Genomic DNA, 23,483 nt, shown 5'->3' on the forward strand with positions numbered 1-23,483 from the left:
GAATGGGACTGTGATTGTTCGATTGTTTCTCTTCAGTTCCTACCTTCACTTCATCAACTTTGACCCTCTCACTTTACTAGAATATAGAGTATCTGCTTTAATAAGTCCTCCCCAAGGGATGTCTGTGTGCTCCTCCACACTTGTAGGCTTTCCCTCAGCCCTTGATTAAAAATTTTTACAGGCCAGCAATCTTGTTCCGTTTTGGTTTAGGTGGAGCCCATCCTTCCAGTATAGGGTCCTCCTTTCCCAAAAGATTCCCCAGTTCCTAATAAACCTAAATCCCAACACCATTGTCTCATCCACGCATTGAGACCTCACAGTTCTGCCTGTCTAATTGGTCTGGTGCCTAAATGCAATGACTCCATGGGCTGTTCTGAGAATACCAGGCCACCTCCTCGCACACCTTCTATGCTGGAGCTCCTACTGGGCTTAGAGTTGACTATGCCAACATTTCGCCCCTTATGCTGGAGAATTCCCTGGAGGGCTCACTGAGGTAGATCTGCAGCCCCGTTATGCCTTAACGCACCCAGAACATGGCCCCCTGTTACAAACTCAGCAGGGTTTAAATCAGGCTGTTCTCCCTGGAATTTAAACACATAAAAATCTTGCAGTCCTTCCTATTAATGTTAAGTTTTGCACAACCTAAATCCTGGACCTAAATTGACCTGGCTAGGGTCCCTTTAAATAGTGAAGTCATTCATTTTAACAGCACGGAAATAGGCATGCAGCCATCCTTTCTGATGTTTGATTGTTTTAAAAAATGTCTACAGCTTTAAGACACCAGGGGAGATTTATTTGTTGAAGCCCCTCAGGAAACAATCCCTCCTTGAGCTGACACAAGCGGGGCTAGTCAGTGCGTCGACATGAACCCAGTATCCTTAGGGGAAGGGCAGTTAGCCTAATGGAAGTGCTGAAGGGCCCTTGCTTCTGTAACAAAGCTGGGTTTATTTCTGGGCTATGGTTTTAGCAGCATGCCCTGGAGGGATGCATATGTACATGTGAAAGCAGCTTGGTACTGCGGTAATGCACTGTAATGGACTGGGTAATAATAATAAGCCAACAGCTGAGGCTCCCCCGCACCCCTGCATCCCACTCTTGCAAAGCAGCATACACAATGACCCTGCTGTCCCGCCAACGATGCCCTGCTAGCTCTCTGCTCGGGTTTCTCCCAATGCAGCAGATGCAGGGGCACTTGTAAATGGGTGTTTGCCCTCCCCTGCTCTGAGCGCATCCTTTGAGAGTTGGCAAGGCAGCAGCATCTCAGCGGAGCGAGAACAGGCAGGTGTGGTGGCTGGTCCTTTCTCTTGACTGGAGTGCAGGGCTCTCCCTGCGTTCCCGTTAGAGAGCGCGGCTTCCGTGCCATGTCAAAGGGGCGGGTTGAATGGGATCCGGAGCATGACCCAGGCCATGGCAATGATAATACTCCTGGACTGTAGCACCTGACCAGGGAGGGAAGGCGCTGCTGTGAGCTTGGCAGAAAAGGGATTAAAACGCTCTGTGACTTGAGGAAGCACCCCCAGGTGCCTGTGTCTGGAGCGCAGGGGCTTGCTGGGTAGCAGGCCCAGGCCAACTCTGGGGAATGAGTGATGTTCTCCCCAAGACACTACTAGAGGGATGTCTGTGGGGAGCTGGGTGCTGAGTCTGGGACTAGCTGGGGCAAAGGCTGGAGCTGAGCATGGTGCTTGGCTTCAACCTTCCCGGACGTGTCTCTTTACCTCAGACTCTGGCTGTGAGGTTTGAGTTTGGCCTTAAAAGACGCAGGGCTGTCTTTACATTCACCATTTTTCTTTACCATAAAGCTTGCCACAGAGGTGGTTCAAACCCCTCTTTGCGGTTCAGAACGCTTTCCTGCTCCCACCAGCCATTCAGTTCACCAGACCCTAACTGAGCTCCGTGATCCTTTGTGTGGCCTAGTGTGCAGAGGGCTGGATGGGGACTTGGGAGACCTGGCTCCTAGTCCCTGCTCAGCTGCTGGCCTGCTGGGTGACCTCGAGCAAATCACAGCCCTGCTCTGTGCCTCCGTTTCTCCATCTGTACAATGGAGCTGATGCTACTGCCCTCCTTTGTGAAGTGCCCCGAGATCTGCTGATGAAATGTGCTAGACAACAGCTAGGTAGTTATTATTATTATTATTGTACACAAAATACAAAGGCAGACAGAGAGGTGAAGCAATTTGCCCCAAGTCACACAGCAAGTCAGTGGCAAAGTTGGTCCTGGAGCCCATGAGTCCTGGCTCCCACCCCCTTCTCTGGCCATGCATGCACATGTGCTTCTCCCTGAGTTTTGCTTTTTACTGCAGCTCCCGTGACTTCAGCTGGAGTCGGAGGTGCTCAGCACCTCTGCGAATCCAGCCCTAGGTTATAGGAACAGAAACAAATGTTGTTAACTTAACCTTTGCGCTGCTGATGAATAGTGTGAGGGTCGCTTCCTTGCATTAGGGCCAGGGACTGGCTCTTTCTCTCCTTTGTTGGGCCAGGTTTCATGAGAGTGATGCTGGTTGGAAGCCCTCCGAGCTCAGCTACCATTCGCAGGGAGCCTGCAGGAGCCTGACTTGGCTTGACAGTTAACGCAGATGCTTCCCTGGGGACTTGATATCACTGAACTCACCCCACTGTATCCAGGGACACTGCCAGCAGGATAATGTTCCTGTGACCGTGCTGGGCTCTTATTGCAGTACTTTGTGCTCATAATACTGGGTATGAGAGTGCTTAACAGGGTAGGCCAGCGTTGTAACCCTGGTTAGGGACAGAGGCACAGACTAGCCGAAGGGCAAAGAGCGAGTTAATGGCAGAGTGGAGAACAGAACCCAGAAACCCCGAACCCCGCCCCCCACTCTAATTGCTGGAAACCCTGCTTCCCAAATGACATCATGCCCCATTTTTCTCCAAGGGAGGGAATTCCCTTGCTGCAGAGTCTCTTGTTTGTGAGTTGACCTGCTGAGGGCAGAGTTTACTGGGGGCTGGCTCAGGAAGGTATGTGTCAATAGGGCAGATGCCAGCAGTCAGGAGTGGGAAATACCCCAGGTTGGGGGCTGGGGCATTCCAGGCACAAAGGCTGCAGTGGTGCTGAGCCCTGGCCTGGGTGCCAGGCCAGTGCCGTACCAGCACAGGAGTAAAACTGGGGCGGGCCTCCATTAGATGATCATGATAGACCCGTCTGACCTTAAGGAGTCTATGTAAAATCATCATGTAAATGAGTCACACAGGCTAACCCCTTTACAGAATCAGAGGCTGCAGAGTGGGCAATGCTCCCATCTTGTGTTCACCAGTGGCATTGCAAGGTGGAAGATGGAAAACCAGATGTAAGATTTGACTGAGTTCATTTACCATCCAAGGAGCAGGTTTTTTCTCTCATAAAAGCATCCATGTCAAGGACCAGTGGAAAAACTGCACAAGTAGCAGAACTGCCTCAGTTCAACTGCTTTTTGCTTCCCCATCCTTTGCTTTGCCCTAGCACTGCTGATAGCCCGCTCCTTAGCAGCTGGAGCCGAGACCCACAACTTTCCTTAACTACCAGGGAGTCTTTTTGTTTTATAGTTTTCCTTCTCTCCTGACACGTGGGCTGGCATCTGACTTGTGAAAGCGAGTGGCAGATAGCCACAAGAACAGGTGCTGGGCAAGTTTCCTGCAGCCCAGTTCTGCGGATCATCTGGATCCGGATCTGCAGGCCCTTGTGATTCCAGCCCTGGGATCCCCACACACAGCTCTACCTATGCACCTCAATCCTGACCTGCAGCGCCCCAGCAATTCCAGCCCTGTACCCCACCCAGCTCTGCCGGTACCCCTCAGTCCGGACCTGCAACCTTCCCTGATCCAATGTCCCATAGGGACTAAAATGTATCATTATTACACATGATCATACCAGCTGATTTTGTTTTCACCCAGGTCCTTGGGAGCAGGGTCTTATATGCTAACACCTGCTGCTCCACATGTCTTAGCAAACCTCTGAGGCGGTCGGCCAGTGGATCAGTGACATGTACCAGCATCAGCAAACCCAGGCCTAGGGCATGATTGCTGGTCACCTCTAGTCTGTACAAAGGGAAGCACCAGATGCACACCTATCTTAGGCGTGCAGGAGGGAATCCTGCAGCACCATGCTGCCTTTTCCCGTCTCTGCTCAAACCCTCCGGTGCAGAGCATGTCACACTCCTAACGCTGTCCTGGCCTGGTCCCCATCCCCACCCCCTGGTCAGCCAGCAGTGTGCACTCAGCATGCAGGCTCTGGTGGAATCACAGGGTCTTCAGCAGTGGCTTGCCCCTTTCCCCCGGAGTTAGGCTGACATGCCCCGAGGGGCTTAGGGAGCCAGCATGAATGCAGGGTGCATTGCCCGCTCCCTGAGTCACACGTAGGCAGCAATCAGCTGTGCGCTGTGCTGCCTGGTGTTCCTGCCCTGCTGCTGCAATGCTGTCCCCCGCCCTGTGCAGTAGGGAGAATGGCCGAGATGTCGTTTGCAGAGGAGCAGAAGAGCAGAGTGAGACCTGGCTCCTACAACCCCAGTGCAGAGTCAGGTTACCGGGAAGTGACTCTCTTCCCTGGGCTGAGCTGGGGGATGGCTGGGGATTGGACTCAGAGCTGGGCAAACTGGATGGGGGTTTGCACAGGTCTGGTGAGGGGTGTGTGTGTGACAGGGTATTGCATGGATCGGCTGGGATGCATCTCCAGACTGGACGTTCCCCCTTCCTGCATTGGCACCTTGGCAGACATTGGGACACAGGACAAAGCGACACAGACCTAGGCTGCATGGGGCTGCAGCAGCTGGGAGGGGATTCTCTTTAGCGGGAATGGGGGGCTCTGTATTCTGGTGGTGGGGCAGCAGCAGTGCTGGGACAGAGTAGGGCAGGGGGAGACAATCCCACTGGTCAGGAGGAAAGGGCAAGGAAACGGCAGACACAGTAGTGGAGGGTGAGGAGATGGGGTAGATTCTTTCTGGGTCTGATTCCCCCTTGGGGTCCAATCGGCTGCAGAGGGGAGGGATGAGATGCTGCTCTGAGGGGGCAGGAGATGCTGCCCTGGAGGTTGTATGGCTGGCAGCTTGGGTCACAGGAGCAGAGGTCACGGCGCTGTGTGTCCTGGCAGGGGAGGATTACCTGCAGCCCGGCGTTGATGATGATTGAGGGCTCCTTGTTGCGTGGCACGACAGTGATGGAGATGGCTTTGGGCTGGCTCTGCCGGTTGACCTTGGAGGCGTTGGCCACGATGGTGAAGCTATCGGCCAGGGACTTGCTGCCATCGTGCACGTACTGGATGAGCTGCTGCTCCACCTGTGGGCAATGGAGATCTGAGGAGTCTGGGAGGGGCTCACCCTCTAGCAGGCTCTTCTGAGAAGCCACCGTATGGGTGGGCCTGTCCACTCCCTCGTGCAGGGATGCCGAGGCTAATGGAACTACAGCAGGGGCAGCACAAGGCCTGTGCTCATCAGAACAGGCTCCAGTGGAGCTCTACAGGGAGCAGGTCATCTGAGCTGCCATGGGGAGCCGTGGGAGGAGGACTACGGTGATAGGCCTCACATAGGCGATAGGTGATAGGCCTGAGTTGTGCACCCGGGTTCATCCCATCCCACAGACCTGGCTGTGTGCACACAACCCCGTCCCCCCTTTCCTGATACCGGGGGAAGATCTGTGCAGGGACCAAAGGCAGGAGGTGAACCTCTGTGCACCTTGACCTCTGAACATGAAACAAACGTGGATCCCTTCAGCTGTTGTGTCTGTTCAGCTTCCTAATCTCCGGTATCCCTGGCAGTGCCAGGTTTACAGTGGCTCCAGTGGCTCCATGGAGCCGGGCCCATGCTCAGAAGGGCCCCTGGCCTGCTCCACTTGCACTGCGCCCTGAGACCCCACTGGCTCCCCCCGCCCACCACTTGCTCATCTTGGCCTGCCCGCCGGCTGGCTGAGGGCTCCTCTCCGCCCCCTGGCTTCACCCCTTGCTCCTCAGGCCCCTGGCCAGACCCCAGTGCACCTCCGGCTCTGGGCAGTCTCTGCTTCCTACCACCTGTGGGGCCCCACCTGTCTCCCGGAGCTGAGCCACCTGGGACTGGTGCAGAAGCTTGGCCAGTCTCAGCCAGGTGTGTGTGTGTGTGGGGGAGACAGTGCAGAGGGCTTGGTTGTGCCTGTCCAGGCAAGTGCGTCTTGAGTGAGCCCGGCCGGGGCAGGTCCTGGCCTGGCTGATTGCATCACTCCCGAGGGGCTGGAGCAATTCCCGGCCCTGGGACCAGCTCTGGCTGCGCTGCCGGCTCAGCACATCAGACACAATCGCCTCCCAGCAAGGCCAGTGAGTGCAGCCGGGAGGCAGGGCTTGGGGGAGTGGGTCTATGGGGCGTATGGGGGGGGGTGCTGGGCTGTGAAGGGGCAGGGAGGATCTGTGTGTGTTGAGGCACTAGAGAGTGGGGGTTCGGTGGGGGGTGCTGGGCAGTTGTGGTGGGGCTGTGGGCAAGGATGGTGTTGTGCAGGGCACTGTGCATTTGTGGGTGGGTCTGGGCAGGGCACTTGGAATAGTGGGTCTCAGGGGCCTCTAGGGAGTCGGGAGTTGTTGGGCTGAGGGGGGGGGCTGTATGGTGTGGCATGGGCCTGCCCCCGAGGGGAAGGGGCATGCTGGCAACATGGGGCCGGGCAGGCCACTGTGCGACTGGCAACTGCCAGTTTGTAAATAGTGCCCTCGCATTGGGTGGAGCAGGGCTGCCCCTGCCATGCCATCCCATTGCCTCTGGCTGGCCCCTTGCTCCAGGGACTGACCTCCCTGCACCATGCTCCATTGCCTTTATGGGGGCCCACAAATATGTTTAGTGCTGGGCCCACAAAAAGTTAATCTGGCCCTGATCCCTGGGGCCTGATTCTGATCTCGCTTTGCACAGGTGTAAATGAGGAGTAACTCCACTGGATCTGTGGAGTTCCACCACTGGGGGATCAGGATCAAGACCCTGGGTTTTAACTTGGCACAAAGCCTTTCTAGACGTATCAATCAGCCTCTGGAGAAGTTGGCTCCATACCTCATTCCAGGTGAAGAAGTGCAGGTTGCCCTCTTCAGGTCTGACCATGTTCTGGATGACGCCATGTCTCGGGGGCTCGGAAACCATGAACTCCACATTCAGGGCTGTGAAATAGGCGTTGGGGATGGTCAGGATGTCCGTGGAGAGGGTTATGGAGCTCCCTTCAGTCACTGTGAAGTTGTGGATGTCCAGGGGGACTGAAAAGGGAAGGACCTCCAGGTCCACCACAATCCCCTCCAGGGCCTCTGCCCCACTGGCCGTGATGTCCACGGTGAACTGGTCGCTCTGCCCCGTGGGACTGGAGTGCAGGTAGAGCACTTGGCTTTCGTTGATGTCCTCCTGGGTAAAGGACTGGATGGGGTTCAAGATGGGAGGCTCGTTGGAGGTGCCGCTGTGGTAAACCATCATCAGGGATCCTGAGAGCGGGGGACTGGTCACTGAGTAGATAATCTCCTGAGGAGGGATGTCCTCGTGGACTACCTGTGTCCGTGAGAGAGAGAGAGTTGGCAAGGCCTGGTTGATTCCACCCTTTGATGGGAGAGGCACTTCATTCTTTCTGGTGGGAGCAAGGTGTGACTCCTCCCCCATTGACACAGGGAGCCCGACTCTCAGTTGGACAAAAGCCCCTGGCAGTGCCCAGAGGGGTTAAAGTGGGCATGATTTACAGAGCAGATGAGAGTGAGGCCTAGTCCATTCTACTGAACACCATGGGCCTGGACTCTGTTGCCTGGTGCCTGGTCCATTGCCACCAGTGACAAGGGGTGTCAAGCGCTACCACTCTGAGTAAGTATCATTGCACACCCACTGAGCACCAGTGGAAATGGCTGTGCAAGGAGCAGGGCAATGGAGAAATCTTGTATTCAGTGGGGCTGGTTCTTCAGGCTCCTTGTTTGCAGCATGGCTCTAACCTGAGAAGTAGCTCTGTAACAATGGCATGGTGGGGTTCCATGCTCACTGTGTCTCCTGACCCCCAGATCAGATTTATGCAGATTGCAGCTACAAAGATGGGATTTGTTAGTAGCCAGCCTTGCAAACTCCCCTGAGATCTGAGAGTCAAGTGGGCCTCTCCCCTCCTCACACATCAGCAGTAATCGAGGCTCTCCAGGGCCAATTGTACCCACAGGTCCACGTGTGCAACACCATTATCTCAGTGACACCTGGGCCAACCCACCAAGACCTGTTGAGGACATAATCTCAGACAACAGGATTGCACAGGTGTAGAAGAATTTGGACGGTAGGATCTTCATTAGCAGTGCTGATGCACAAGATGGCACGGACTCAGTCTGACTCCCAGGTCCCAGGGGGTGTTTGCAGGGCTGGGCAGTTAGAACTGTATCCACACCCCACCTCCACCACCCCATCTTTTTACATGCAGAATGAGAAACTTTGATCTGGTGAAATAGGTGAGCGAGGATAACCCAGGAATCCCACAAGGCAAAAGTACTGGGTTATCCTTTGTGGTAATACCACACTTTAAGGGATAAGTGTTCCATGCACCTCTCTTTGGGAGCTCCGCAGAGCACAGTAACTCCAGCCCTCGGTTGTTTTCAGGGGTGGTGTGTCTTGTGCAGGGCAATTATCACCATGCATCATCCTCCTTGTGGGAGCCACCTGCATTCACAGATTATTAGCCTGTCAGTAGAAAGGATGCCCTGGGAAAATTCATGCCCATTTTAAGCTCTTTCCCCTATTCAATTCCAAGAAGATCCTATAGGATTTACTAGCAGAATTTTGCTATCCCATGTCCTGTAGCCAGGAAGACACATGGGGGGAGGGTGAATAAAAGCATGGGCAGATGCCTACAGAAGATGTTACTTACTAGTAAGTAGTCTTTCTTAATCTCAACCGGTTCTCCTTGGAAGACGTGTATCTTCTCATGGTGGATGATGGTCAGGGGACTAGGATGGGTGTCCAGGAACACGGTGATCTCCAGCGTGTCTTCCACAGCCACCTGGTTAGCTTCTACAGAGAACTGGAATTTGTCCTTGGCATTCCTGCTGCTGTTGTGCTGATAGATCACTTCTCCTGCCAGCAGGTCCTTCTGGGAGAAGGAAGTCACTGGCTGGGCCCCTTTCAGCACCACCCCCCACCTTGGTGGGGTAGTTATCTGGAACCAGATTTCCTCGTCATTCCTTATGTCCATGTTGGTCTCCAGGCTGAGAATGGAGGAGTCAATTGTCCCCTGGCTCCCTTGGTGGATGACTAAGCCAGTGTTGTTGACAATTTGGATGTAGGGGTCCGAGGCCTGTACTTCCAGGAGGGCTGCAGTTTGGTGCAGGCCGTCAGAGACCTGAAGCTGTATCCAGCCCCGGTCCGCTCCAGAATGGACAAAGAGAATCTTCTTCTTCCTCAAGTCATCCTGTGTGAAGCGATACACCTGGCGGCTCCTGTCATCAATGGAAATGATGCTACCAAAGAGAATGTCCTTCCTCACCAGCACCAGCTGTGTGTCAGAGAATCCAGAGTCCTGATCTGTGAAGGCGATGTCATTGGTGGTCAACAGGCGCTGCCCATTCCGTACTACATTGAAGACCTTGCTCACTACCTGAACTGGTGGGTGGTCATTGACAGGCTGGATGGAGACTCTGAAGACACCTCTCACTTCCTCTGCGTCAGAGTCAGCACTGCCCTCGCCCTGCTTGATGGCCACAAATGGGATATCATCCTCTATGGTCTCAGAGTTGTCATGCTGATACAGAAGCCTGCCCTGGAGAATGTCCTCATTGGTGAACTCTGTTATGACCTTCTCATGGGAAGGCCAGTTGGATGGTGTCCTCCAGACCAGCTTCCCATGCGTCGGCCCCTCAATCACCTCATACAGGTAGTCCATGTTATTCAAACTCCTCACAAACAGGTGGTCCTTGGAGATGACAGCCTGCCCTCCTTCCAGGACAGATAGAAGGACATTGGTCAGGACAGGTGCATCTGGGTCCCCACCAATGCTTATCATATAGGTGTACATGGGGGAATACTGGGCATCAGCAGTGACACGGAACTGGAAAGAGTCCTCAGTCTCTTTAGAGTTCCTGATTGTTGCACTGTAGCTTAGGTGTTTTCTCTGCAAGTCCTGTTGGGTAAATCCAAAGCCCTCTGTCAGCCTGGTACCAAGAAGCTCAAGGTTCCCCTTTTTGGGTGCCTGGATTATCATGTAGTAGAAGGAAACTGGGTCAGAGCTTGGATCCTCCAGTGCTGCTTCCATTTCCCTGGTGGTGATGTTTTGGTGCCGCTTGTTCTTCATCTGAAGGGGGACCAGAGTCCTCATCTTGATAGTGGCCTTCTTGATCCTGATTAGGAAAGTGTTGTTTGGTAAGGTCTTCTGGCCAACTTGGACCTCGAACCTCAGCTTCTCCATTACATCTTCCAGCTGGTGCTCAGGATCCATGCTGAAGTACTGTATGCGCCCTTGCACAATGTCCTGCTGGTAGAAGGACTCGACTCTCTTCCACTCCCCTCCCATGCTCCCTTGCTTCTGGATTTCGCCATACCAGAGAGGCTCTGTGAGGCGATACAGGATGTTCACTCTTTGTTTCACGGCATTGGTCTCCACAGAGAGGTTGGTTGTGGTAATTGGAATGGCACTTCCTTGTGAGACAAACAGGCCAGTGTTGTTGCGCACTTGGATGTCGGGCTCTATAGCGATGACTCTTAAAGTGGCCACCGGGCTTCTTGCCAAGCCATCACTAACTTGGAAGATGACCTGTAATGCTGGGCCAGTCTGGTGGACGTAGACCACGTTGCCTGCTTCCAGGTCCCTGCAGGAAAACTCTTCTGTGGGCACCCCAGGCTTAAAGTCATATTCCACGTAACCTTCTTCCATCCTCTTGCCGCCAAGCAGCTGGAATTTCAGACTGTCACAGGGTGTGTCATCATCAAGGGCCTTGATGATGTCTGTGCTTAGGTGCTTTCGCGTGTGCTCCAGAATCATCATGAGATCTCCGTGGGGGAAGATCACCTGCGGGGCATCATTGATGGGGCTGATCTTTATTGGCAGCAGGTATGTCTGGCCTTGCCATAAACACTCAGGAATCCCCCTTCGGGTCGTGACGGTTACCTCCAGCATCAGCTGATCCATGGGACCCTCAGAGCCATCATGAACATACTTGACTTTCCGATTTGCTATGTCTAGCAATGTGAATTTCCTTCTGCTCCTAGAGCTGTGGATGTCTAGTTCCAGCTGGCCATGTCTGGGTTCATTTGTGACACTAAAGAGGACTTGAGACTGTCTGATGTTTGTGCTGCTTAGGTCTATTGTTGGTTGGGTATGTTGCCATTCCAAGAAGGCCGTGCTTCCTTCAGCTACGACCAGGGGGCTGACATGCAGCAATCTGGTGAAGTTAGCAAAGGCGGGAGGGAGGTTGGGGTCAAGGTGGCATGGTTCTACCACTGGGTCTAATGCTCCCTGCCAGACATCAGGTGTTGGGGTGGTGGGTGCCTCGTCTCGCTCATATGCATCCTCATAATCTGAGTACTGCTCCTGCATCCTGCATCCGGGTGTTATGTCCTTTGTGACCAGAGCGTCTTGCAGGCTCTTCTTCTCCAGGTTGACCCTCAGGTCCTCCATGCAGCCGATGAAGGAGCTGTTGGCAGTGCTGCCTCCTGAAGTGAAAGCAAGCTGGCGTTCCTTTAGCCTGCGGAAGGCATTTTCGTTCATGCCGCCGAAGAAGAGGCTGCCCTGGAGATCGAGGTAGCTGTGGATGCCCCTGTTGGAAGTCCTCGAGGCATAATAGTCAACAAGGATCTCAAACTTGTAGATGTCCACGTGGAGCTTCACGTAGTGCTGCTGCTCGTCACTGATGAAGATGTTATTGTGCAGGATGACGGCCCCATTGCCTTTCTCCACCACCCCCCTCAGGCGCCCGTCGTAGATCTCCAGGTAGAGGAAGTCATTCTGCAGCCCCGACTGGTAGATCAGGGGGGCGTGCTTGATGCTTGTCACAATCACAAACTCGATAGTCCCTTCTTCCCTTGCGCTCCACCCCGGGAAAGCGATATAAGAGCGTGGGCCCAGGAAGCCGAAGGGGTCATCTGGCCCGGCAGAGAACTCCTCGCTGCACCCCTCTCGAATCTCGTGGAACATTGTAGAGCCAGCGTCAGATGCCCACGGAGAGAGAACATCGAGGCCATTGAACTTTGCCATATGGAGGCAGCCTCTGAACGGAGAGCTGGACCCAGTGAGGTATGGCAGCTCCAGACTCCCTGTCCCGCCCACATAGAGGCCGTACTGAATGTCCAGCTGCTGTAGGGGACCTGGGATCTCCACAGAGGTGTTAAAGAGGCCATCCACGGTCAGAGTCATCCTACCATCTCCCACCGACAACTCAGCATCGTGGGTTACTAGATTATTGAGGCGTGGCACTGCTGGAGACTGGATCGTCACTTCTTCTGAGCCCAGCTCTAGTCTGACCTGCAGTGAGAGAGGGTGAAAAGTGGAGTTAGAACCTTGGGACAAGCCAAAAGTTCTCTGGCATGGACAAGGACACAGGGCATGGCCGGGTGTCCTTGGGCCCCAATGACCTCCAGCTGCCAAGACAGCCCCTTGGGGCAATGAGCCACCAGATACAAGTCACAGCAGCCTTAAGTCTGCTCCCATTTATGCTGAAGACCAGCCCAGCTTTAGGCTGGCCTTAGGATAAGGACAGCTTAAAGATGGCTTAAAGATATCCTTGCTCTGCCTTTCCCTCTGGTTTTGCACCAAGCACAGCTCCATAGGACTGGGAGATCTAGACCTCTTTCTTTTTCTGTTATGAAGAATCTTCACTGAAGATATAGCTGTTCCAGGACTGGCTGATGTGCTCTTGTCCTGTGAGCCCAGCCTTGCAGAAAATGTTATGGGTCTCCAGCCAGACAACTAAAACTCACACATTAGAAAAAGCAGGTCCCTGCCACAAAGAGCTTTCCATCTCTTTAGTGTTAAAAACAAAGAAGGAAATGAAATGCAAAAATGATGCCAAGGCAATTGTAAGGTTGCATAGTTAAAATAAATTTAAAAAGGACTTATGTAATGCAAAAACAACCGGGGCCAAATTCTCTTCAAGTGTAAATGTGCAAAGCTGCATTGAACTCAAAGGAGCTACGCCCATTGTGCTAACACAGAGTTTGGCCCAAGGTTTCAAAAGCAACATTAACATGGCTTCTTTGCACATCCTAGAGACATTGACATAGGCAGAGCTATATTAAGCAGCACATTTCAGAAGGAAAAACAGGAGTAGGAAATAAAGGGCAACTTAATGATGCTGCCTTAATGTTGCATTGATGCGGTTTGTTGCACATGAATTCTCAGGGCGATCGATTGCCATGTACAAAGCTCAGCATTTGCTGACAGATATGACTCAGACCTGATAACTAATCTGTTCCCCCCGTACCTAGAATGGGGAATCCCTCTGGGAGCTGTTGATAGCTGTTGGCAAGTGCTGGCTTTTGGAGGGTAGTCGCTGTGGATGTGCACATACATATAGACAGTCTAGGTAATTCAGCGATAGGTATTTCTCTGCTGCTTGTAACCGGGCTGTCTGTCAATCTGTGTTGTAATTAGGCATGTGTTTGATGCTCATCAGTTAAGGCTTGGGGGTCCCTTAGCCTGTGCATCTGTCCAGGGGCATAAGGAGAAGTCAGAAAGTCCTTTATGCCTCTGCACAGGCAGCCTAGACTAAACGTTTGGGTGTGTGGGGGTGAGTAGGTACCTGCGGCTCCCCACCCTAGAATGGGGGGGAGGAGCATGGCAGGAAATGGGTGAGGTTTGGCTCTACCTCTCCCCCAGTTTGCTGGCCTGCAGAGCTGAACTGGGGTGGGGTAATAATTTATCGCTGGGTTTATAGGTGCTGGAATTAGGAGTGCTGGGGGTGCTACTGCACCCCCCTGGCTTGAAGCAGTAACAAACACCAAACACATGCTTTCCGCCTTCAGCACCCCCCTATACAAATTGATCCAGGACCCCTGGCTGGGATGATAGTGTGGTGGAGTTGTGGATCAATCGATTGTCTGTCTATCTGTCCTACCCTCCCTCTCTATCCATCCTGGGATACTCCCCCAGTCCCTCCACAGGATATTGAATTTGAGTTCCAGATACTTTCTCTAGAGGCTCCCTCCTCTTGGCTCCCACCCTGTCTCTGAGCCTGGATCAGCAGCTCCATTCCAGGCTCGTGTCTTGAGTCGGTCAGATGGGGGCAGCGCTTTGCAAGCAGTGGGGCCAGAGATCCTCATTGGCTGCAATGCTCTACCTCCCCCTCCCACACAGAGGAGACCAGCCCCGTGCTGACTCTTCATTCCTGATGTCCTCATTGCCAAGGGGCTGGCTTGGCTCTGCTCCGTAACCGCTGCTTTCCCTGCCTGCCAGGGAAATAGCAGGCTTGGTTTCCTCAGCCGTCCCCACAAAGAGCAGCCTCGGAGCCGGGCTAAGTAGAGGGTTGGAGGAAGGAACCTGAGGGAAGAGGCGGGCGGGATCTCTCCTGACAGATGGCCTCCATTAGAGAAACCTCAACCCATCATCTCCCAGGCACTGCAGCCTGCCAGGCTCTGTGGTCCGTGGGGCAGCCCTGGCGGCTCTCTTGGGCCTAGAGAGGTGTGGGGGAAGGGAATGTGTGTTGGGAACACTCCTTATTCTTTCTTTGTGACAGGCCTTGGTACAACCACACAGATGTGGGGTTCATCCCTCTGCCCCACTCACCCCCGTGGCAGTCTGGGCCTTTTCCCAACTGGCATCCTGGATTTGGTCACTTTTCTGGAGCTGCCCTACCCGGCTACCGGCCGGTCAGCAGGTGCGGCATTAGCATCAGGCTCTCGTGCGGTGCTTGCACGGCGTCCTGACGGTTGCTAGTTGGGCAGGTGGCAAGTGGGCTTGGATTAAGGGCTTTCAGAGCTTGGTAAAATAGTCAGCTCCACAGTGAAGTTGTTGGGGGGAAGGATGCTACAGATTCCGTCTCCACCACGATTTGGGCTTTGGCAGAGCTCCTGATTGGCAGCCAGGGGAAGGGGCAGAGGGCCATTTAGAAACAACTGTAGGGCTCGGCACAGATGGTGCAACATGCTCTCAACAGCACTGACACACTGGGCAATAGGCCAAGACCCACCCTCCCTCCTGGGATTTCCCGCCAAAGCCGGAGATCCCTCCTGAGGTGGCTGTTTCCGGGGCTTCCCCCTGCAGGATGTCCTGTCACTCCCGCTTGGTGTTCTTTGTCTTAGACACGCCTGCTTGGTCTGACTGCCAGGGGAGGTAGCAACATGGCACTGCACCCCCGTTCAGGGTCCCAGGACCTGATCCCTGCTGAGCCTGACCCCTGGCCCCACAGGGTGTTTTGTGGGCTTGGTTAGTATCCAAAAAGAAGATGCTGTCCTTAAAAACATGCAGCATGTGTGGGCGTTAGTGCCCAGATAACACTGCCAGGCTCACAGCCCTCTATTCCCCCAAGATCCCAGCCTCCCCACTGTGCTTCTCACACTGGGTCAAATCTCGGAGTAAGCAGGTACAGCCCCACTGATGTCAGTGGAGACCTGCCCGCCTACCCTGAGGCCAAATGTGGCAGTAACCTTGCCATTCCTGCTGCAGGAAGGAGAGAGCGTTGCTGACCTGCAGGACGCCAGAGCGGAGCTCCACCAGGAGATAGTCAGTCTGTCCCGCAGCCAGGAAGAGGAGCCCGCTCCGCTGGCTTGTTGAAAACTGCAGGTGGAGCTGGACTGTGCTGTACACCTCCACCAAGGGCATCTCCACGTAGCCGTCTCCAAAGAAAGAGGCTGAGAGGGAAAGAGAAGAGGTTCAGGGCCTGGGCTCCTATTAGGTGACTTGACTACTGCATGGGGCCAAGAGAACCCCCCTCCTCTCCCCTGCAGAAGGGCCTCTGCCCTGTGACTTAGCCACAGGGCTCCCATTGTAGACCATCAGCCATGTTCCTAGGCTGTCCATCAGAGGCTGTTGGTGAGCGACATGCCGCACACTCTCCAGTCAAAGGGGTGAACGTTTGGTCTACTGGATGGGGCCTCGGGAGACCTGGATTCTATTCCCCGCTTTGCGACTGCCCTGCTGGGTGATGTTGGCAAGTCACTTAACCTCTTTCTTTGCTTCCCCTCCCACCCTTCGTCTGTCTTAGCTGTTAGACTGTAAGGTCTTTGGGGCGTGGACGGCCCAAGAGTACCTAGTCTCAACGGTGCCTAGCACACTGTGGCTCTAATCTCATATGGGGCCTCTGGCACAGCTGCATTACAACTGGGGGCTGAGTGTCTTGCCCCCATAGCGCCAGCTGCAGCCAGGCCAGGAGGAGAGATGGGGAGTTAGGGATTAAAGCCAGCACTTTCACCTGGCAGTGCAGAGCAGCTGCCGTCTGCAGGAACCCAAGTATCTTCGCTATTCAGGTTTATTTTTTTCTGAGCAATCTTTTGTTTTTAACTTCAAGGAACCACTTACGGGGCTAAATTAATGGGAGATCTAATCTCCTTGCTGGATTTCCATCAGCCAGGAACTGAAATACTCTAACATCTCCAGCCCCTGTATTATTTCATCACCCTGCAACATTCAAAAACCCTGTGAAAAGCAAACACAAATATAACTGGAGGAAGCTGCACATACCCCTCATTGTCACTAGGGGGGGAAAGCAGGTCAGCAGACACACACAACACTGTCTCTTTTTGCTACCCACTGCCCTCCTAAAACCTCTCTCTCTTCTGGTGTTCAGCAGTGCATATACCCAGAGCAGTGTTATTTAAGCAGCTTCCCTCTCTTCCTCTCAGGGGTCTCTATTGGTGTCACCTTCAGGAGCTGGCCAGCTCTAACAGCAGCATGCTTCGCTCCACAGAAATGTGTTGCAAGTTGTTGAACATCGGCGGCACAGGAAAAAGGAAGGAAAGTGCTTCAAACAAATCCTTTCCCCTTTTCTGGGTGTCCCTTTCCCATGGGACGCCATAGAGCTGGGTGGTAAAGACGAGGAAGGCTGTGTTTCTCAGAGCACAGCTGGCATGAGATTGGGCTGGAGTGAGCTCTTTCCTGTCATCTTTTCACAAGAGCTGGTGTGTGAGCTGTAGCGTTCTGGCCAAATTCCAGTTTTGGACATGGCTGGTAGAGGTGGAAAAGGCTCATTCAATACCCCACTGCAAGGAACAGACATAAGGCTTCAGTCGTGGCTGTATCAGTCCCTGGGCTGGAACCTCAACTGGTGTAAATCAGTGTAGCTCCACTGAAGTTGACAAAATGACCTTCATGTACACCAACTGAGGATCTGACCTGCTGACCTTATTCTCCATTTTGTTTTAGGCAAAGGGTATGTATATTCTGCCTACCAAAATTCCCTCTGCCGTTGCAGTTGGATACTGTATTCTTCTTTATTCTCGGTGTATGCGACTGCATGCTGTTGCTTTGCACTGTTCAATAGTTGCTGAATTTCACCCCCAAAGTGGCTTCTTTTCGGTGACAGGGAAGTTTATTCTTTTATACGTCGGTGTGTGCACAATGTATCTCTATACAGCTATTTATTTTCCATACCAAAAAAAAAAAACACATTCAAAGAATTTAAGATTGCAAAGTCAAGCACTCCAAAGTTGGGAAATGCTCGAATTAGGAGCAATTAGAAAAAACGTATGTGCTCCTGTAGTTAAAGACGCGGTCATAATGCGTATGTCCAAGGGGGCAGAATTAAAGTTGCTCAGGCAACCCAAATTCTGGCATTTCTTAACTTTTTAACTTTTGAGTGCTTGACTTTGCAAAGTTTTAGAACATTTTAATGGAGTTTTTGTATATATGTGTGTGTGTGTGTGTGTCTGTGTGTATTATTTAGTCCATCCCATGCTTTTCTGCACATTGGGCTACCCGCATTTGCCATCATTGCCTGTCAACTGCCCTTCTCTCCAAATCTTCCCATTACATGTTGAGGTGCTTGATGTTGTTCAGAACTGTTCGTTTCCATGTCATCCGTGGTCTTCCTCTCTTTCTTCTTGCGCTTTCTGTCTTCCATTCAAGTGTTCCACTTTCATTGGTAAGTGTTCTTTTTCCATTCGCAGCACATGTCCCAACCACTGACGTCTTCTTTTGTAGATTATTTGTGAGAGGTATGTGTGTATGTATACACATATATAATATGTATATTTGTATAGTACATATATGCATATATGTATAGAATATGTATGCATGGTAGATAAATATACAGACACAGTCCCAATCCGTGCCGTCTCTTAAATAAATATAAAAGTTTAAAACAAAACTTTGAATATCCCAGAAATGACCTTAACTCTGCTCGGTATCACTGCCCGGTTTCAACTTATAGATCAGAGATCCTCTTACATTTTCCCATCCTCCATCGCTATTGTCACAAAACACTGCCCATTTGTCACAGACCCTTGCTGGTTCACCCACCGATAGGTGCCAACATCTTGCCTCTTATCCTTCATATACAGAACAGAGACTTGACTCTGCCCAATCCCAGCAACCGTGTATGATCAAACTATAACATGGCGTATCTTGGGGGACAGTCTTTGAGGATAAGAAGGTTTAGGGCTTGGCTTCTTTTAATGCTACAGCCAGCATTTTCAAATGTGCATTACCTAAAATAAGGCATCTAACCCCATACTTAGATATTTAAGTAGTCTGATTTTCAGAGGCACTGACCTGTCCATGCCCTCCTCCCTGGCCGTGCCCCTTATCCTGGCAGCCATGAGGCGGCGTGGGAAAGGAGCCACCATAACAGCTCCCCACTACACCAGGTTCTGCCAATGCAGGGGAGATTGTCTAGAGGCTGGTTCTGCTGGGTTCTGAGCTATTTTGCATCAGTGGAATGCTGCTTAGGACTGGGCCTCTCATGTCTTCAGTGGATTTACTCCTGATTTACCACTGGTACAAATGAGAGGAGAATCCAGCTCACTCCTTGCAGTTTGTTTGCCTTCCAACAGCTCCTAAATATCAGCTGCCTTTAGGTGTCTAATTTTAGGAATTTCATCGTTGTGTCCAAATGATCACATTCTACGTGACGCGTCTGCAGTTTTTAACAACCTCAGAAGCTTACCTGCTTGACTTGAGATTGAGCCCAGTTATCTCGGTGACTGAAGCTGACAGCTTCTAGAACTGACAGGAAATTAACCAGGCTTATCCCCTGCAGGTAAAATTTGCTAATACAGGCTGCAGAGCAAACGGAAAGCAAACACAGCACTTGGTGACTGTGGAACAGCATCTGTAAGGGAGAGTTTGAAATAAGCCCATCATTGGAAAGGTTACAGATAATGACACTGACTTGCCTGGAAGAGGTAAAGCCAGGGCTCCTGCCTCTTTGACACATTTTCTTGCAGATTCAAAATCCTGTGTTTGTTCTTTAGCTAAACCTTGCTACTTTGCTGAGGGGAGTTGCTGCTGTACTCTGACCCATCACTTTCCCCTATGTAGAGTTTGCCATCTGAGCTTTCAAACGGTCTTCTGAATCCTAGCCTTTAGGGACCGCTTTGCGGCTTCAATAACTTAGAGGCATCCCTGATGTTATTTAGACACATAAACAATGTTCTCATTCACCTGCAGAGCGGAAGCTGCCCATTGGTCTCCCTTTGAGAACTACACGTGTATTACATGTGTCTTATACGTGTATTACACCCACTTTTGGCTGGGCAGAAGAAGCTACATGTACACGCTTGTGCTCATTTGAAACTCGCCCTCCTAGTTAGCTCTGGGCACGTCTGAAGTGCTTGCTCATTTCATGGTTGTTACACTTGCCCTTGGTATGTGTCATTTTGGAAGCCTGGCCCAGATGAATCACAAGAGGTGTGCTTTTAGCCACGAGGGCATTGTAAGTCACTGTCCTCCTCTGAACATTGTTCCTCTGGCCTTTAAAAAAAAAAGTTTGCCTTTCTTTGCTGCGTTGGCTGTTTCACTAGGAGGCATTCTTCTCTCTGAACCGGCACTGAACCAGTGCCTGGCTGAGGGTATGTCTACACTATGAAATTAGGTCAAATTTATAGAAGTCGGTTTTTTAGAAATCGTTTTTAAATAGTCGATTGTGGGTGTCACCACACAAAATGCTCTAAGTGCATTAAGTGCATTAACTCAGCAGAGTGCTTCCACAGTACCGAGGCTAGAGTCGACTTCCGGAGTGTTGCACTGTGGGTAGCTATCCCACAGTTCCCGCAGTCTCCGCTGCCCATTGGAATTCTGGGTTGAGATCCCAATGCCTGATGGGGCTAAAACATTGTCGCGGGTGGTTCTGGGTACATATCGCCAGGCCCCCCGTTCCCTCCCTCCCTCCCTCCGTGAAAGCAAGGGCAGACAATCGTTTCGTGCCTTTTTTCCTGAGTTACCTGTGCAGACGCCATACCACGGCAAGCATGGAGCCCGTTCAGCTCACTGTCACCGTATGTCTCCTGAGTGCTGGCAGACGCGGTACTGCATTGCTACACAGCAGCAGCAACCCATTGCCTTGTGGCAGCAGACGGTGCAATAGGACTGGTAGCCATCATCGTCATGTCCGAGGTGCTCCTGGTCGCCTCTGTGAGGTCGATCAGTAGCACCTGGGCAGACATGGGCGCAGAGACTAAATTTGGAGTGACTTGTTCAGGTCATTATCTTTAGTCCTGCAGTCAGTCCTATTGAACCCTCTTATGGTGAGCAGGCAGGTGATACGGATTGCTAGCAGTCCTATTGCATCATCTTCTGCCGGGCAGGCAAGCAGTTCTATTGTACCATCTTCTGCCGAGCAGCCATGAGATGTGGATGGCATGCAGTCCTTCTGCACCGTCTGCTGCCAGCCAAAGATGTAAAAGATAGATGGAGTGTATCAAACAAGAAATAGACCAGATTTGTTTTGTACTCATTTGCAACCCCCTCCGCCCCCCATCTAGGGGACTCATTCTTCTAGGTCACACTGCAGTCACTCACAGAGAAGGTGCAGCGAGGTAAATCTAGCCATGTATCAATCAGAGGCCAGACCAACCTGCTTGTTCCAATAAGAACAATAACTTAGGTGCACCATTTCTTATTGGAACCCTCCGTGAAGTCCTGCCTGAAATACTCCTTGATGTAAAGCCACCCCCTTTGTTGATTTTAACTCCCTGTAAGCCAACCCTGTAAGCCATGTCATCAGTCGCCCCTCCCTGCGTCAGAGCAACGGCAAACAATCGTGCATCTGAGTTGAGAGTGCTGTCCAGAGCAGTCACAATGGAGCACTCTGGGATAGCTGCCGGAGACCAATACCGTCGAATTGTGTTCACAGTACCCCAAATTCGACCTGGCAAGGCCGATTTAAGCGCTAATCCACTTGTCAGGGGTGGAGTAAGGAAATCGATTTTAAGAGCCCTTTAAGTTGAAATAAAGGGCTTCATCGTGTGGATGGGTGCAGGTTTACATCGATTTAACACTGCTAAATTCGACCTAAAGTCCTAGTGTAGACCAGGGCTGAGACATGAGACGGTAAGGCGCTGCCAGATGTGTATGTAGGTCCTTAACAGGGCATGACTTTGTGCTCTCTATCTCACCTTTACACTTCTACAACATCAGCCTGCTTGCAGGGGCATCTACCATTTTGTGAGCAGAGCTGAATGCAGCATGTTTCAGAGGAAACACACACTGTGCTCTGGCTCACAGAGAATTCTGAACGAAGTGGCACCCAGACTGATGGTAAATGGCTGCTCTGCGTATGGAAGAGCACAGTCTTTGAATGATCGGTAACCCTGAGCTTCTGATTAATGACACCTTTTAAAAGATTAGGCTAGAGGGAGAATGGTATAGTGGATATGCTGTTGGACTGGCTTCTGTTCTTCATTCTGATACTGACCTGCTGAGTGCCCAGACCCTCTCTTCTCTGTACTTCTGTGTCCCTTGCCACCCTTTGATGTCTCTATTTAAGCTGTAAGCTCTTTGGCTGTCTTTCCCTATGGGTGTCTTCACTGCAGAGCTCAGCCGCGGGTGGATGCCTGGGTTAGCCAAGCCCAGGCTTGAGCATCCCCAGTGCTAAGGGAACACTCAGGTCAAACCCGTGTAGCCACATCCACGCTGGGACTGTGGTAAACCTGGGTTAGGTGTTGGGATTTCTGGGGGCATATCCCTTGGTTCTTAGTGCTGTATGAGGTAGAAAGGCAGGAAAACATGGCCTCTGGGGCACTGTGGGAAGATACTGGAGGAATATCAGGACCTGGGTTCTGTAACCCTGTTAACATCCTGTATCCACGCTGCAAAATAGGTGGGTTAGACTAGAGCTCCCTTAAAGCGGAACCCAGGCTCTAACGTGAGCAAGCCCAGGTTCCAAACTCATATGAACCCAACTAAAAGGCTTTTGTGTGCGGATGGTAGGGGGGCATAGGGCTAAAACCCAGGTAAGAGCCTGAGCTAGCTCTGCAGTGAAGACACACCTATGTGTTTGTACGGTGCCTAGTGTAATGTAGCTCTGATCTTGGTTGGGGCCTCTAGCTCCCACTGTAATACAAATCGTAATAAATAGGGTCGGGAGTTTGACCCTGGCCTTGGTAATCAGATTCATAGTTTGTGACGCCAGAAGGGACCACTCTGATCAGCTAGTCTGACTTCCTGCCTAGCACAGGCCAGAGTATCTCACTCAGTAACCTCTGCATTGAGCACGTTCTGTCCCACCTAAATCCCCCTGCAATTGCCAGAGAGGTTGTCCTTCAATTTCTCTGCCAAAAGAAAAGGTTGTATAACGTGCTGATGAAAGATAGCTGCCTCCGGAGAGATCTGCATTTCCTTGGTGAGTGAATGGCCCTTCATACAGCCTGCAAAGTGCTCTGGGATTCTTCCCTAGGAAAAGCACTCTCTAACTGTGAATTATTGTTGTTTGTCTCCCCGTGTCCCCACTTTATTTCAGCTTTATTATCTTTCTCGTCTCTGCAGCCAGCTCCGGATGGGGACTCTATCCAGAGGCAGTCGAGTTGCGGTGGAAAGGCTGTCTTGAGTTTAGTGATTCAGTTTAAAACAAAGCTGAGGGTGTCTGGGATTTGAAGACGCAGGTAAAAAGAAAATGTTAGCATTAAATGTTCCAGAGTGATCTCGGATTTCTTTATAAAGTGTCAAGAGTTTGTGGGGGGATATTTAGGCACAAAAGGTAGCTTGTGTTCCCAACTCTTGCAATATTTGGTGTTTTTCTTAAAGGCCCAGCTCCTGGAGCCCTATGATTACATGGGACTCTCAGCTTTCGTTTAAAACCTGTCCCAGATTTCTAGTCCTCAGGGCTGCAGAGAAGTTGAAAACGTGATCCCTCGTGGCTCTCATTTTTAAAAATCTCACGGTTTCTAAGCCAATCTCGGGATTGTTTCCAGGATGACCTGGCTCGTGATTGTGGAATGTCTGGGGTGGAAAGTCAGCGGAGGTTAGGTGTCCAGCTGCCCTTTCGTGCCTTTCAAAACCTTTCTCTTAGTGCATGTGAAAACGTGGACACCTAGCACTGCATATACAAGTACTCCAGGCTTTGTGTAAAACTCCCCTCAAGCCCCTGCCGCTTGTTTCACTCTTGACATGTAACATGCCCTGCTACTCCAGGCCAGCGTCAACAGATGGCCCTCCACCCTGACCTGCACAACTGCCGCTCCAGTCTCGGGG

At 51.9% G+C, this 23,483-nt stretch overlaps 1 protein-coding gene across 1 annotated transcript in view; it reads right to left on the minus strand.

The window, feature by feature from the left end:
- The window catches only part of CSPG4 (chondroitin sulfate proteoglycan 4), a gene marked incomplete at its 5' end in the record, with an annotated part of 31,720 nt that extends 16,004 nt beyond the window's left edge, over positions 1-15,716 (minus strand). Inside the window, 4 exons of the mRNA XM_077828901.1 lie at positions 5,088-5,261; positions 6,983-7,462; positions 8,802-12,386; positions 15,546-15,716. Coding sequence (XP_077685027.1) covers positions 5,088-5,261; positions 6,983-7,462; positions 8,802-12,386; positions 15,546-15,716 — 4,410 coding nt within the window. The remainder of the gene's footprint in view (positions 1-5,087; positions 5,262-6,982; positions 7,463-8,801; positions 12,387-15,545) is intronic.
- Positions 15,717-23,483: the final 7,767 nt, after the last annotated feature.

This window comes from Eretmochelys imbricata, chromosome 10, assembly GCF_965152235.1.
Source record: "Eretmochelys imbricata isolate rEreImb1 chromosome 10, rEreImb1.hap1, whole genome shotgun sequence".
In the NCBI taxonomy this organism is placed as follows: Eukaryota; Metazoa; Chordata; order Testudines; family Cheloniidae; genus Eretmochelys; species Eretmochelys imbricata.